This window comes from Pleurodeles waltl, chromosome 5 (assembly GCF_031143425.1).
Source record: "Pleurodeles waltl isolate 20211129_DDA chromosome 5, aPleWal1.hap1.20221129, whole genome shotgun sequence".
Lineage (NCBI taxonomy): Eukaryota > Metazoa > Chordata > Amphibia > Caudata > Salamandridae > Pleurodeles > Pleurodeles waltl.
The window spans coordinates 1,799,910,368-1,799,927,134 of record NC_090444.1 but is presented as its reverse complement, the minus strand read 5'-3'; the positions used below and the strand labels follow the sequence as shown (position 1 = coordinate 1,799,927,134).

At 46.0% G+C, this 16,767-nt stretch overlaps 1 protein-coding gene across 2 annotated transcripts in view; it reads left to right on the top strand.

The window, feature by feature from the left end:
* Positions 1–16,767, top strand: part of LOC138296807 (exportin-5-like) — a 1,394,731-nt gene that overhangs the window by 254,842 nt on the left and 1,123,122 nt on the right. For both annotated transcript variants that reach the window (XM_069236253.1, XM_069236252.1), the window contains exon 11: positions 6,763–6,888. In XM_069236253.1, coding sequence (XP_069092354.1) covers positions 6,763–6,888 — 126 coding nt within the window. The remainder of the gene's footprint in view (positions 1–6,762; positions 6,889–16,767) is intronic.

Below are 16,767 nucleotides of genomic sequence, written 5' to 3'. Positions count from 1 at the left end.
TCAGCATTATAGTGGGCATAGGAAACAATTGGTGCGAAGTGGTGAAATGGCTAGTGATTAGTGCAGTTACACATCTGGATCCCTTTACCGTTTTGTTGTCTTGAGTTTTGGATCATTATTTGCATCAAGTTAAGGCGTGTATTTGGTGGCGATTGTCGATTGTTAGAGATTATATTATGGTGCTGTTACAAAATGAATGCTTGACAGGAACGATATGAGAAAGACTACAGGATTCTGACTGCAGGAATTGCGCATTCAGTTTGGGAAGCATCAGCCACTTCATCTTTCTTGGGAAAGGTGCCATCTACAGGAGTTGTACACATCTCTTATAGATATCCCTAATCTTCTGTTACTCTTCCCTCTTCTTGTTTTTTCAATATATTTTTGCCAGGACTGTAGCCATGTTTGGAAAATAAATTTGTAGTTAAGTTATCAGGCAAATTGGCTGACTTTTCTTTATCTTAAATTCATCCATAGAAATTGGTAAATTGGATCAAGATACCTGGCTTTAATAATACTGTGTTCGATGGCATCTGTCGCTGTAGATACACATGGTATGCATGAGCTCGCCATCTGGTGTTGGGTCGGAGTGTTACAAGTTGTTTTTCTTCGAAGAAGTGTTTTCGAGTCACGGGACCGAGTGACTCCACCTTCTGTGCTCATTGCGCATGGGCGTCGACTCCATCTTCGATTGTTTTCTTTCCGCCATCGGGTTCGGACGTGTTCCTGTCGCTCCGAGTTTCGGAACGGAAAGATAGCTGAAGACGGAAGATTTTCGACGGTATCGTTGCGATCCGGTTAGAGATAGACACATACAACGACGCGTTGAACATCGAAGCGCTTCGGTGCCCTTCGGGGTAGATTTCGGCACCCCGTCGGGGCCTAGTCGGCCCGACCGCGTGGAGGACAACGCCGATGGAACGGACCCCGTTTCGATTCTGCCCCGAATGCCACAACAAATATCCTTATACGGACCTACACTCGGTCTGTAATCTGTGCCTGTCACCCGAGCACAGCGAAGAATCCTGTGAGGCCTGTCGGGCGTTCCGGTCCCGAAAAACTCTGCGCGACCGTCGAGCGAGAAGACTCCAGATGGCGTCCACGCCAAAAGAGCGTCGACAGTTCGAGACAGAAGAGGAACAGGAGGAATCCTTTTCCATCCAGGATTCAGACTCCGACGAGCTACACTCTACAAGAACTGTGAGTAAGACGTCGAGATCAAACCTTAAAAAAGGAAAGAAGGCCCAGGGGACGCCACTGCCAACCGGCCATGGCTCCACCCAAATTCTCGGTGACCAACAATCGGCACCGAAAAAGGCCCATTTAGTGTCGAGATCGTCCGACTCCGGTCGAGACACCGGCACGCAGCCTCCTCGAGACCGAGAGAGTGCTAAACAGAAGCATCGACACCGAGAGTTCGGTGTCGACACGGATCGACGCCGAGACAGTGGCGCCGAAGACCATAGAGGCCAAGAATTTTCGGCACAGAAAAAAAGGAAGGTTACCTCGGAGCCGAAAAAACAATCGACAGGGGTTTCGGAGCCGAAAAAAGCGACATCAGACCCTGTTTCTGGCTCCTACACTGAAGAGCATTCTATGTCTTCTCAAATGAAGAAACATAGATTTGAACAAGAACTGCAATCCACTGACGTGGATCACACGCAAAAGCGTATCTTTATTCAGCAGGGGACTGGGAAGATCAGTACCCTTCCACCTGTCAAACGAAAGAGAACGCTTCAGTTTACTCCTCAGCAACAAACAGCACAAAAGGTAACACCTCCTCCCTCGCCTCCACCTGTAACTCCGGCTTCGCCAACTTACACCCCGTCACATTCGCCAGCTCACACCGCCATGAGCCACGATGACCAAGATCAGGATGCGTGGGACTTGTACGACGCACCAGTGTCTGATAACAGCCCAGACACATACCCAACTAGGCCATCACCACCGGAAGACAGCACAGCCTACTCACAAGTGGTGGCTAGAGCAGCACTATTCCATAATGTGGAACTACACTCGGAACAAGTAGAGGATGATTTTTTATTTAACACCCTCTCTTCAACCCACAGCTCCTACCAAAGCCTGCCGATGCTCCCAGGCATGCTACGCCATGCAAAGGACATTTTCAAGGAGCCAGTAAAAAGTAGGGCAGTGACGCCTAGGGTGGACAAGAAGTATAAGGCGCCTCCTACGGACCCTGTATTCATCACCTCTCAGCTGCCACCAGACTCTGTGGTGGTAGGGGCTGCCAGAAAAAGGGCAAACTCACACACTTCTGGGGATGCACCTCCCCCAGATAAAGAAAGTAGGAAGTTCGATGCAGCCGGGAAGAGGGTTGCTGTCCAAGCAGCAAACCAGTGGCGCATCGCAAATTCACAAGCGCTGTTAGCGCGATACGACAGAGCCCACTGGGATGAGATGCAGCATCTCATTGAACATCTCCCAAAAGATCTGCAAAAGAGAGCAAAACAGGTTGTTGAGGAGGGTCAAAACATTTCCAACAATCAAATACGCTCCTCCATGGATGCAGCAGACACGGCCGCAAGAACCATTAATACGTCGGTTACCATCCGTAGGCACGCATGGCTCAGAACGTCTGGATTCAAGCCAGAAATTCAGCAGGCAGTGCTTAACATGCCAGTAAACGAAAAACTTCTGTTCGGACCGGAGGTCGACACAGCCATAGAAAAGCTCAAGAAGGACACTGACACTGCCAAGGCCATGGGCGCACTCTATTCCCCGCAGGGCAGAGGATCTTATAACACCTTCCGCAAAACACCTTTTAGAGGAGGGTTTCGGGGTCAGGCCACACAAGCTAGCACCTCACAGTCCGTACCGCCCACCTACCAGGGACAGTACAGGGGAGGTTTTCGGGGCCAGTATAGAGGGGGGCAATTCCCTAGGAATAGGGGAAGATTTCAAAGCCCCAAAACCACTACCAACAAGCAGTGACTCACATGTCACACACCCCTCCCACACAACACCAGTGGGCGGGAGGATACGTCAATATTACGAAGCATGGGACAAAATAACTACAGACACATGGGTCTTGGCAATTATCCAGCATGGTTATTGCATAGAATTCCTGCAATTCCCTCCAGACATACCACCAAAATCACAAAATTTAACAAAATACCATTCACAGCTTCTAGAGATAGAAGTTCAAGCACTACTGCAAAAAAATGCAATAGAATTAGTACCAAGCACACAAATAAACACAGGAGTTTATTCACTGTACTTCTTGATACCAAAAAAGGACGAAACACTGAGACCAATTCTAGACCTCAGAGTAGTAAACACATTCATCAAATCAGACCACTTTCACATGGTCACACTACAAGAAGTGTTACCATTGCTCAAAAAACACAACTACATGACAACCCTAGACCTCAAGGATGCATATTTCCATATACCAATACATCAATCACACAGGAAATATCTAAGGTTTGTATTCAAAGGAATACATTACCAATTCAAAGTATTGCCTTTTGGTTTAACAACCGCTCCAAGAGTATTCACAAAATGCCTAGCAGTAGTCGCTGCACACATCAGAAGGCAGCAAATACATGTGTTCCCGTATCTAGACGACTGGCTAATCAAAACCAGTTCGCTCACACAATGCTCAAACCACACAAATCAAGTCATACAAACCCTCTACAAACTAGGGTTCACCGTCAACTTTGCAAAATCAAACATTCTGCCAAGCAAAGTACAGCAATATCTAGGAGCCATAATAGACACGACAAAAGGAGTAGCAACGCCAACTCCACAAAGGATCCACAATTTCAACAGGGTCATTCAACACATGTCTCCAAACCAAACAATACAAGCAAGAACAATACTACAGCTCCTAGGCATGATGTCCTCATGCATAGCCATTGTCCCAAACGCAAGACTGCACATGAGGCCCTTACAACAGTGCCTAGCCTCACAGTGGTCTCAAGCACAGGGTCACCTTCTAGATCTGGTGTTGCTAGACCGCCAAACTTACCTCTCGCTTCTATGGTGGAACAGTATAAATTTAAACATAGGGCGGCCTTTCCAAGACCCAGTGCCAGAGTACGTAATAACAACAGATGCTTCCATGACAGGGTGGGGAGCACATCTCAATCAACACAACATAAGAGGACAATGGAACATACATCAAACAAAACTGCATATAAATCATCTAGAATTATTAGCAGTTTTTCAAGCACTAAAAGCTTTCCAACCAATCATAACCCACAAATACATCCTTGTCAAAACAGACAACATGACAACGATGTATTATCTAAACAAACAAGGAGGAACACATTCAACGCAGTTAAGCTTGTTAGCTCAAAAAATATGGAAGTGGGCAATCCACCATCAGATTGGTCTAATAGCACAGTTTATTCCGGGGATCCAGAATCAGCTGGCAGACAATCTCTCTCGAGATCACCAGCAAGTCCACGAATGGGAAATCCACCCACAGATTCTGTACACCTACTTCACACTCTGGGGAACACCACAAATAGACTTATTTGCAACAAAAGAGAACGCAAAATGCCAAAACTTCGCGTCCAGATACCCACACAAGCAATCCCAAGGCAATGCCCTATGGATGAACTGGTCAGGAATATTTGCTTACGCTTTTCCTCCTCTCCCTCTCCTTCCTTACCTAGTAAACAAATTGAGTCAAAACAAACTCAAACTCATTTTAATAGCACCAACTTGGGCAAGACAACCCTGGTACACAACACTGCTAGATCTGTCTGTAGTACCACACATCAAACTGCCCAACAAACCAGATCTGTTAACGCAACACAACCAACAGATCAGACACCCGGACCCAGCATCGCTGAATCTAGCAATCTGGCTCCTGAAATCCTAGAATTCGGACACTTGCAACTTAGCCAAGAGTGTATGGAAGTCATAAAGCAGGCCAGAAGGCCATCCACTAGACACTGCTACGCAAGTAAGTGGAAAAGATTTGTTTGGTACTGCCATCATAATCAGATACAACCGCTAGATGCAACTCCAAAACATATAGTAAATTACTTGCTCCATTTACAAAAAGCAAAGCTAGCCTTCTCTTCTATTAAGATACACCTTGCAGCAATATCTGCATACCTGCAAACTACCTATTCAACTTCCCTGTATAGGATACCAGTTATCAAAGCATTTATAGAAGGGCTTAAAAGAATTATACCACCAAGAACACCACCTGTTCCTTCATGGAACCTAAACGTGGTTCTAACAAGACTCATGGGCCCACCTTTCGAACCCATGCACTCTTGCGGAATACAATTCCTAACCTGGAAAGTTGCCTTTCTCATCGCCATTACATCTCTAAGAAGAGTAAGTGAAATTCAAGCGTTCACAACACAAGAGCCTTTTATACAAATACATAAAAATAAGGTCGTCCTACGACCTAATCCAAAATTTTTACCAAAAGTTATTTCACCATTCCATCTAAATCAAACGGTAGAACTACCAGTATTTTTCCCACAGCCAGATTCTGTGGCTGAAAGAGCACTACATACATTAGATGTCAAAAGAGCATTAATGTACTACATTGACAGAACAAAGAACATCAGAAAAACTAAACAGCTATTTATTGCATTCCAAAAACCTCATGCAGGTAACCCAATATCAAAACAAGGTATAGCCAGATGGATAGTTAAATGCATCCAAATCTGCTACCTTAAAGCAAAAAGACAACTGCCCATTACTCCCAGGGCACATTCAACAAGGAAAAAAGGTGCTTCAATGGCCTTTTTAGGAAACATCCCAATGCAGGAAATATGTAAGGCAGCCACTTGGTCTACGCCTCACACATTCACCAAACACTACTGTATAGATGTGCTATCCGCACAACAAGCTACAGTAGGTCAAGCTGTATTAAGAACTCTATTTCAGACAACTTCTACTCCTACAGGCTAAACCACCGCTTATGGGGAACTAACTGCTTACTAGTCTATGCATACCATGTGTATCTACAGCGACAGATGCCATCGAACTGAAAATGTCACTTACCCAGTGTACATCTGTTCGTGGCATCAGTCGCTGAGATTCACATGGACCCACCCACCTCCCCGGAAGCCTGTAGCAGTTCAGAAGTTACCTTCAATTTTGTACATTTGTATATATTACTTAATCCTTTAATAGGTACATACTTACATTTTTCATTGCGCGGGCACTATTACTATAGTACAACTCCTACCTCACCCTCTGCGGGGAAAACAATCGAAGATGGAGTCGACGCCCATGCGCAATGAGCACAGAAGGTGGAGTCACTCGGTCCCGTGACTCGAAAACACTTCTTCGAAGAAAAACAACTTGTAACACTCCGACCCAACACCAGATGGCGAGCTCATGCATACCATGTGAATCTCAGCGACTGATGCCACGAACAGATGTACACTGGGTAAGTGACATTTTCATTCTGATGGATTTTGTTTTGTGTGTCATTTATTACCTGCCCACTCTCTCTGTTATTAAGCTTGTAATGACTGTAAGGCTGAAAAACTTGAGAATTAAAGGGGTTCGGGCGTGCCATTATGTTCTGTGCCTATTCCACCAATTAGAGTTGGTCAGCACCAGTGCATCACTTGGGACAAGCTTAGAACTGTGACTTCATGTAAAGGTTTCCACAGTTCATCCTGCCCCTGGGATTTGTTCAGTTTGGAGAGGGAATGCAATGTCCTTCAGAATCAATGATAATGAAGGTGCTTGGCTTGTTACACAGTTTTTAGATTATAGTCTAATCATTTGGTTAACCTGTTTTTTTCTTTTCTTTAGTACCTGAGTTCTTTGACCCATCCTATCTGGTTAATGCTTTTCAAACATAGACAGTTATCCAGAAATCCCTGCGTCCTGTCTCTGCTTCCGAAATATCTACTTGCTACAAGGATAAACCTGGTTAAGGTATGTTTTTACAATGTTGACCCTTTCCCTTTATGAAATGAAAAGTGAATAGCAGGCCATCTAATCCAGTGCACGCTATGGCTCATGTCTGTATAATTTCTAATTTATTTGTATGAAGGCTAAATCCCTTGAAATGCACAATGTTAAAATTATTGCTACTAAGGGGTATTGCCTATGTATTTTATGCTGGACTGGAAATGAGTCATGTGGCCAATTAGAAGTGAGACATTGGCATAAGCACATAGGCGGTTTGAGTAGAACCACTGCTACAGCCACATGCCTGGAGATTCATGGGCCCATATGAGGCTGTCACTGACGCAAGGTGACAGAAGGGGGCATCATACTGGATGTGGAATTCCTATGGACATCTTGTTTGCGGTCAAGGGCAACAAGTTTTTATGTTTACTTTGTCCTTGGGACAAGTAGGCCCAACCCCCTGCAGCACGAACCCTTTGGCTGCCTGTTTACAGAGAGTGGAACTCTCTGCAGTTGAGGTAATGTGTTTCCAAAAGATAATGCTGTTCGAACTTGTATTTATGGTTCATTATTTGAAAGCCTTCATTATTAGGGTGCGTGCTGTAAATAAATGTTTTACGGTCACACTTCACTACTGACGTTGGTTCCAGTACAAAAAAAAAAAACGTGTACACACGTTTGAAAAGTTTAGGCTAAGAGGCTAAGTATAATGCTCCCAGAATGCTCTCTGATTATATGGAAATGAAGTGTCATTTAGTAAAATGTGTTGATGCATGCTAGTATTTCCCAAAAATATTTCTAATGGAAAATCAGTGTAACCATTTTCAACACGATTATGGGAAGCATGAAAATAAACAAACACTGACAAAGCCAACTGATCTGACATATTTTTATAAGTCTTTTAGTTTCATCAATGCGTGTCTTGTTTTAACATGGCTTTTGTAACACTTTATTGTTGTGGGAGCTACCAGGCCCTCAACATTGTAACAAACATTGGCAAACCCCCCCCAAAAAGTTTTTGAACTCTGAAAGCACACGTTGCCACCAGCGGCATAACAAAGGCCCCGCAGTCGCTCTCCAGGGGGCCCCTTCAGCACAGCACCTGCCCTGAGTGAGTCTGGAGAGGGGGCTCCTCCATGTTCTTTGCAAAGGGGCACCCTCCAGTTTCGTTACGTCACTGATTGCCACTGTAGTTCCTGACACTGAACAAAACTACTTTGTGTGGCAATATGATCCTTGTGGAAGAGCAGAATGCGATCACTCACAGTAAAGCCAGCCGAAAGAGAGAGAAATAGAAGTTTAATAAAAACAAAATGTCTTTGTTAACACCAGACCTAATTAGGGACCAAGACCCACATGTTTGTAGCTTTTTGCATGTCGCAAACAGCGACTTTCGCTGTTTGCGAAGTGCAAAAAGCACATTGCGATGCACAAACCCAGTTTTGCGATTCAGTAACCTGGTTACCGAATCACAAAACGGGTTTGCGACTCGCAATTAGTAAGGGGTGTTCCCTTCCTAATTGCAACTCGCAGTGCAATGTAGGATTGTTTTGTGACCACGAACGCGGGCGCAAACCAATCGCAGTTTACACCCATTTCAAATGGGTGCTAACACTTTCGCAAAAGGGAAGGGATCCCCATGGGACCCCTTCCCCCATTGTGAATGTCACTGTAAACATTTTTTCAGAGCAGGCAGTGGTCCTGCGGACCACTGCCTGCTCTGAAAAAATGAAACGAAAACGTTTCATTTTTCGTTTTTGTTATGCATCTCGTTTTCCTTTAAGGAAAACGGGCTGCATTACAAAAAAAACAAAAAAAAACCTGCTTTATTGAAAAGCAGTCACAGACATGGTGGTCTGCTGTCTCCAGCAGGCCACCATTCGCGAGGGGGGTCGCAAATTGCGACCCACCTCATGATTATTCATGATGTGGGCATTTGCGAAGCCCTTGCGAATCACAGATGGTGTCAAGGACACCATCCTACATTCTGATTTGAGACTCGCAATTTGCAGGTCACAAATCTGAACCTACCTACTTGTGGCCCCAAATTCTTAAAGAAAGTCACAAAAGTGCACCCATGGTATATGTCGTACCCCTATAAAATATTTGTGAACTGTATTTTAGCATGGGTAAATACGATGTGTAGATTTGCTCATGTGAAAATCTTTTGAGCATTTGCAAGTTCATTTTCCCTCCAGCCACTTTCTTCCCAACCCTGGAAGAAGTTCTAATTATGCCATTGTCAGGAGTAAATGTCCAACCTTTCTTATTCTGGGAAAATATTAGAGAGAAGCTGGTAAAAATCTTTAAAACATGCAGGTTAGTAGGTTTGCAGACTCAAAGGCATTCCAGCCCTGGAACTATTGCTTACTGCTTCCTCCAGCCCCAGTATGCAGATCTGCAGAAAGGTGGCAAAATAAGGAAATTGCTACAGTAGGGATTGAAACTCCAAGTATTCAAGCCCTACTATGGTAGTAGCCCTGGCATAATCAGAGAGGCTATTAATTGCTGCCATAATTTGTCGCCACACTACATGGCACCAAAGGGACAAGTAGATCTTTTTACAGGACAAGTAGATTTGAGAAGCAACCTGTCCCCTGGACAAGTAGATATTTTAATAAATTCCACACCCCTGAATACTTAAGAATTCATTTGAAAGGACATTGAGGTTCTGGGATTCTCATTGTCACCAAGGGGGAGTATGGAAAGACAATCAAGGAAGTTGAAGGGGACTAACAATAGTCCAAGATCACTTGAGAAAGATAGGAAGAGCAGAATGGCTCCCTCGGTTAGCCAACCGACAGTTAGAGTAAATATAGATTCTCCAGAATTGAATCTTTCATAGAGTCATATGCTTGAATCTTCCCTGTTGTCATGGTAGGAGTCCCACAGTAATTACAGTAAGTAGTTGTAAGGAAATGCCTCCTTGGCATGGTTACCCCCTGACTTTTTGCCTTTGCTGATGCCAAGTTATGATTTGAAAGTGTGCTGAGGCCTGCTAACCAGGCCCCAGCACCAGTGTTCTTTCCCTAACCTGTACCTTTGTTTCCACAATTGGCACACCCTGGCATCCAGATAAGTCCCTTGTAACTGGTACCCCTGGTACCAAGGGCCCTGAGGCCAGGGAAGGTCTCTAAGGGCTGCAGCATGTCTTATGCCACCCTGGAAACCCCTCACTCAGCACAGACACACTGCTTGCCAGCTTGTGTGTGCTGGTGGGGAGAAAATGACTAAGTCGACATGGCACTCCCCTCAGGGTGCCATGCCAACCTCACACTGCCTATGGCATAGATAAGTCACCCCTCCAGCAGGCCTTACAGCCCTAAGGCAGGGTGCACTATACCATAGGTGAGGGCATAGGTGCATGAGCACTATTCCCCTACAGTGTCTAAGCAAGACCTTAGACATTGTAAGTGCAGGGTAGCCATAAGAGTATATGGTCTGGGAGTCTGTCATACACGAACTCCACAGCACCATAATGGCTACACTGAAAACTGGGAAGTTTGGTATCAATCTTCTCAGCACAATAAATCCACACTGATGCCAGTATACATTTTATTGTGAAATACACCCCAGAGGGCATCTTAGAGATGCCCCCTGAAACCATACCTGACTTCCAGTGTGGGCTGACTAGTTTTACCAGCCTGCCACACACCAGACATGTTGCTGGCCACATGGGGAGAGTGCCTTTGTCACTCTGTGGCTAGTAACAAAGCCTGTACTGGGTGGAGGTGCTTCTCACCTCCCCCTGCAGGAACTGTAACACCTGGCGGTGAGCCTCAAAGGCTCACCAACTTTGTTACAGCACCCCAGGGCACTCCAGCTAGTGGAGTTGCCCGCCCCCTCCGGCCACGGCCCCACTTTTGGTGGCAAGGCCGGAGGAGATAAAGAGATAAACAAGGAGTCGTCACTGGCCAGTCAGGACAGCCCCTAAGGTGCCCTGAGCTGAGGTGACTCTGACTTTTAGAAATCCTCCATCTTGAAGATGGAGGATTCTCCCAATAGGATTAGGGATGTGCCCCCCTCCCCTCAGGGAGGAGGCACAAAGAGGGTGTAGCCACCCTCAGGGCTAGTAGCCATTGGCTACTAACCCCCCAGACCTAAACACACCCCTAAATTGAGTATTTAGGGGCTTCCAGAACCTAGCAAGATAGATTCCTGCAACCTAAGACGAAGGACTGCTGACCTGAAAGCCCTGCAGAGAAGACGGAGACACCAACTACTTTGGCCCCAGCTCTACCGGCCTGTCTCCCCACTTCAAGAAAAACTGCAACAGCGACGCGTTCCACAGGGTCCAGCGACCTCCGAAGACTCAGAGGACTACCCTGCATCTAAAAGGACCAAGAACTCCCAAGGACAGCGGCTCTGCTCCAAAGAAGAAACATCTTTGCAACAAAGAAGCAACTTTTAAAGAACACGCGTTTCCTGCCGGAAGCGTGAGACTTTCCACTCTGCACCCGACGCCACCGGCTCGACCTGCAGAGAACCAACACTACAGGGAGGACTCCCCATCGACTACGACCCTGTGAGTAGCCAGAGTTGACCCCCCTGAACCCCCCTAGCGACGCCTGCAGAGGGAATCCAGAGGCTCCCCCTGACCGTGACTGCCTGCTTCAAAGAACCTGACCCCTTGTGAAGACACTGCACCCGCAGCCCCCAGGACCTGAAGGATCCGACCTCCAGTGCAGAAGCGACCCCAGGTGGCCCTCTCCCTTGCCCAGGTGGTGGCTACCCCGAGTAACCCCCCCCCCCCTTGCCTGCCTGCTTCGCTGAAGAGACCCCTGGGTCTCCCATTGAAACCTTTTACAAACCTGACACCTGTTTGCACTCTGCACCCGGCCGTCCCCGTGCCGCTGAGGGTGTACTTTTTGTGCTTTTTTCACCCCCCCACCACCTCCGGTGTCCTACAAAACCCCCCTCGTCTGCCCTCCGAAGTCACGGGTACCTACCTGCTGGCAGACTGGAACCGGGGTACCCCCTTCTCCATTGAAGCCTATGCGTTTTGGGCACCACTTTGACCTCTGCACCTGACCGGCCCTGAGCTGCTGGTGTGGTGACTTTGGGGTTGCCCTGAACCACCAATGGTGGGCTACCTTGGACCCAACTTTGAACCCTGTAGGTGGTTTACTTACCTGCAAAACTAACAAACACTTACCTCCCCCAGGAACTGTTGAAAATTGCACAAAGTGTCTAGTTTTAAAATAGTTTAGACTTTGAGTGTGTGTTCCTCATTTATTGCCTGTGTGTGTACAACAAATGCTTAACACTGCCCTCTGATAAGCCTACTGCTCGACCACCCTGTAGGAAGTTGGCTCTGTATGTGCTATTTCAAAGTAAGGAATAGCATGCACAGAGTCCAAGGGTTCCCCTTAGAGGTAAGATAGTGGCAAAAAGAGATAATACTAATGCTCTATTTTGTGGTAGTGTGGTCGAGCAGTAGGCTTATCCAAGGAGTAGTGTTAAGCATTTGTTGTACATACACACAGGCAATAAATGAGGAACACACACTCAGAGACAAATCCAGCCAATAGGTTTTGCTATAGAAAAATATATTTTCTTAGTTTATTTTAAGAACCACAGGTTCAAATTCTACATGTAATATCTAATTTGAAAGGTATTGCAGGTAAGTACTTTAGGAACTTTGAATAATTACAGTAACATATATACTTTTCATGTAAAACACAAATAGCTGTTTTAAAAGTGGACACTGCAATTTTCACAGTTCCTGGGCGAGGTAAAGTATTGTTAGTTTTAGCAGGTAAGTAAATTACCTACAGGGTTCAGTTTTGGGTCCAAGGTAGCCCACCGTTGGGGGTTCAGAGCAACCCCAAAGTCACCACACCAGCAGCTCAGGGCCGGTCAGGTGCAGAGGTCAAAGAGGTGCCCAAAACACATAGGCTTCAATGGAGAGAAGGGGGTGCCCCGGTTCCAGTCTGCCAGCAGGTAAGTACCCGCGTCTTTGGAGGGCAGACCAGGGGGGTTTTGTAGGGCACCGGGGGGGACACAAGTCCACACAGAAAGTACACCCTCAGCAGCGCGGGGGCGGCCGGGTGCAGTGTGCAAACAAGCGTCGGGTTTCCAATGGGAGTCAATGGGAGACCAAGGGGTCTCTTCAGCGGTGCAGGCAGGCAAGGGGGGGGCTCCTTGGGGTAGCCACCACCTGGGCAAGGGAGAGGGCTTCCTGGGGGTCACTCCTGCACAGAAGTTCCGTTCCTTCTGGTGCTGGGGGCTGCGGGTGCAGGGTCTTTTCCAGCCGTCGGGACTTTAGGTTCAGGCAGTCGCGGTCAGGGGGAGCCTCGGGATTCCCTCTGCAGGCGTCGCTGTGGGAGCTTAAGGGGGACAACTTTGGTTACTCACGGTCTCGGAGTCGCCGGAGGGTCCTCCCTGAGGTGTTGGTTCTCCACCAGTCGAGTCGGGGTCGCCGGGTGCAGTGTTGCAAGTCTCACGCTTCTTGCGGGGATTTGCAGGGGTCTTTAAATCTGCTCCTCTGTAACAAAGTTGCAGTTCTTTTGGGGCAGGGCCGCTGTCCTCGGGAGTTTCTTGTCTTTCTTGAAGCAGGGCAGTCCTCAGAGGATTCAGAGGTCGCTGGTCCCTTGGAAAGCGTCGCTGGAGCAGGTTTCTTTGGAAGGCAGGAGACAGGCCGGTAAGTCTGGGGCCAAAGCAGTTGGTGTCTTCTGTTCCTCCTCTGCCGGGGTTTTTCAGCTCAGCAGTCCTCTTCTTCTTGTAGTTTCAGGAATCTAAATTCTTAGGTTCAGGGGAGCCCTTAGATACTAAATTTAAGGGTGTGTTTAGGTAGGGGGGGTTAGTAGCCAATGGCTACTAGCCCTGAGGGTGAGTACACCCTCTTTGTGCCTCTTCCCAAGGGGAGGGGGTCACATCCCTAATCCTATTGGGGGAATCCTCCATCTGCAAGATGGAGGATTTCTAAAAGTTAGTCACTTCAGCTCAGGACACCTTAGGGGCTGTCCTGACTGGCCAGTGACTCCTCCTTGTTATTCTCATTATTTTCTCCGGCCTTGCCGCCAAAAGTGGGGGCCGTGGCCGGAGGGGGCGGGCAACTCCACTAGCTGGAGTGTCCTGCGGTGCTGGCACAAAGGGGCGATCCTTTGAGGCTCACCGCCAGGTGTTACAGCTCCTGCCTGGGGGAGGTGTTAGCATCTCCACCCAGTGCAGGCTTTGTTACTGGCCTCAGAGTGACAAAGGCACTCTCCCCATGGGGCCAGCAACATGTCTCTAGTGTGGCAGGCTGCTGGAACCAGTCAGCCTACACAGATAGTCGGTTAAGGTTTCAGGGGGCACCTCTAAGGTGCCCTCTGTGGTGTATTTTACAATAAAATGTACACTGGCATCAGTGTGCATTTATTGTGCTGAGAAGTTTGATACCAAACTTCTCAGTTTTCAGTGTAGCCATTATGGTGCTGTGGAGTTCGTGTAAAACAGACTCCCAGACCATATACTCTTATGGCTACCCTGCACTTACAATGTCTAAGGTTTGGCTTAGACACTGTAGGGGCCCAGTGCTCATGCACTGGTGCCCTCACCTATGGTATAGTGCACCCTGCCTTAGGGCTGTAAGGCCTGCTAGAGGGGTGACTTATCTATACTTGCATAGGCAGTGAGAGGCTGGCATGGCACCCTGAGGGGAGTGCCATGTCGACTTACTCATTTTGTTCTCACTAGCACACACAAGCTAGTAAGCAGTGTGTCTGTGCTGAGTGAGGGGTCTCCAGGGTGGCATAATACATGCTGCAGCCCTTAGAGACCTTCCTTGGCATCAGGGCCCTTGGTACCAGGGGTACCATTTACAAGGGACTTATCTGGATGCCAGGGTGTGCCAATTGTGGATACATAAGTACAGGTTAGGGAAAGAACACTGGTGCTGGGGCCTGGTTGGCAGGCCTCAGCACACTTTCAATTCAAAACATAGCATCAGCAAAGGCAAAAGGTCAGGGGGTAACCATGCCAAGGAGGCATTTCCTTACAGTAGATAGAGCTTCTTCTCCTATCAGTGTATCCACACACCCAATTCAAACCTTTGGAGAATATAATTTCTGTCAACAAAGGTCAGATTGTCCATTCACAAATAGAAGTGCTCAGTTTATCAGCTTGGCCCCTCACGACAATGAGTTTGAATTTCTGAATATTCCACAGGAGTGTGAAGCAATTCTTGAGCAATCACGTGCCATGGACACAAGTTAATCCTACAGCGTGAAATGGAAAAGATTATTTTATTTGTCTGTCAATAAAAAAGTACATTCCTTTAAATATTCTCTGGATGTTGCTACCTTACCTTCTTCACCTAGTGAAGTCAGGCCTAGCACATACTTCACTTAAATTGCATTTAGCGTCAATTTCAAGATTTTGGAGAAAGAGGTGAAGTCTCTTTATGGTGCAGTAGAGTAATTTAAGAATTCATGAAAGGACTGTTAAGAGTTTTTCCCTTCTGTGAAACATTCTCCAGTATCCTGGCAGTTAGATACAGCCCTATTACACCTCATGAAAGGTCCATTTGAACCTATTCATAAGGCAGACATAAAATGAGTAGTGGAAAATGACCCACTTTAGCAAGACGAATAAGTGAAATTCAAACTTTTACAATTAAAGAACCTTTCTTGCAATTTAACCCTAAATTCATTCCGAAGTTCCCAGCTTTGATCCTTTTGAATAAACCATTTGTTCTGTTGACATTGTTTTACAAATCTTTCATTTACATCTGAAAAGGCTTGACATTTTCAGGAGGACAGTTGATATTTAAGGTTCCATATAGACAGAACAAAAACTTTTAGAATCTGCAGCCAGATTTTTATATCTTTTGCTGCGCCTAGAAAGGGCTGTGCTTTGTCAAGGAGCAGTTATAGCATGTTGGGTTAGTGCAGTGATTACTTTTCTTCACAACAAAATAGGAAGGCCACTGGCAACAAAGGTTATGCCACATTCTATGAGAAAAGTGGCTGCATCCATGAGCCCTGTTTTGTCGGAGTGTCACTGCCGGACATTTGCAGGGTGGCAACGTGGATAATATCCATATATTTACCAAGCATTATTGTTTGGACTCATTGTGGAACGCTAATGCCGTGGTTGGGCAGGCAGTGTTATGCCACCTTTTTCGCTAAAATGCTGAAATCTTATTAGCTACATTACAGACTTTACGTTTAAAACATTTCATGTTTAAAATATGTACAAGTTTTTTTTTTTTCCTCTTGATACTTGGCTTCTTACAAAATGTTTTTCTTTATGAGAGTGGTTTAGCCGTAGCCACTGCCTCTTTTTTTCCATGGAACTACTTACTAGTCTGATTCTATTATGTGAATCTATGAAAGATTCAATACTGGAGGAGAAACAAGTTAGTTATGTGTACACTGTGGTTCTCCATTATTGATATATTTGAAAGATTCAAATGCAGCCCTCCTACCTCCCCTTAGGGCTCACCACTCTGGATGCCACTTACATTATTTTCTTTAACACTTGTCCTTGATATCTGAGGTATGGTCGTCCTGCTGGGAAAGAGTACTTCAGGGTCTGGTTCTGATTGGTTAAAGTTTGGTTCTAGTAAAACAATGTGAATTCATTAAAAATGTCACTTGAGTTCTCTTCCAGGGGATCCTCATCAATAGTCATAAACACTGAATATTTCCGCCCACGTGTGGGGACCCCGTAGCATATACAAACACACATGCATATATATGTGAAATATATGAACAATTATACTTTAGTAGAGAATTTCAATATATATATATGTGTAAACAGTAATGCAGTCTATGCTGAGAAAACAGGCTAAAAATGCTTTATTTTTGGAGTGTTTTTTTGTTTATTAACATAAACTAAAAAACCTTCAATTAAAGTTACAAAACTTTCTGTAATCCAAGCATAAGGTATAGAAAGTATAAGTAATCCATAATAAAA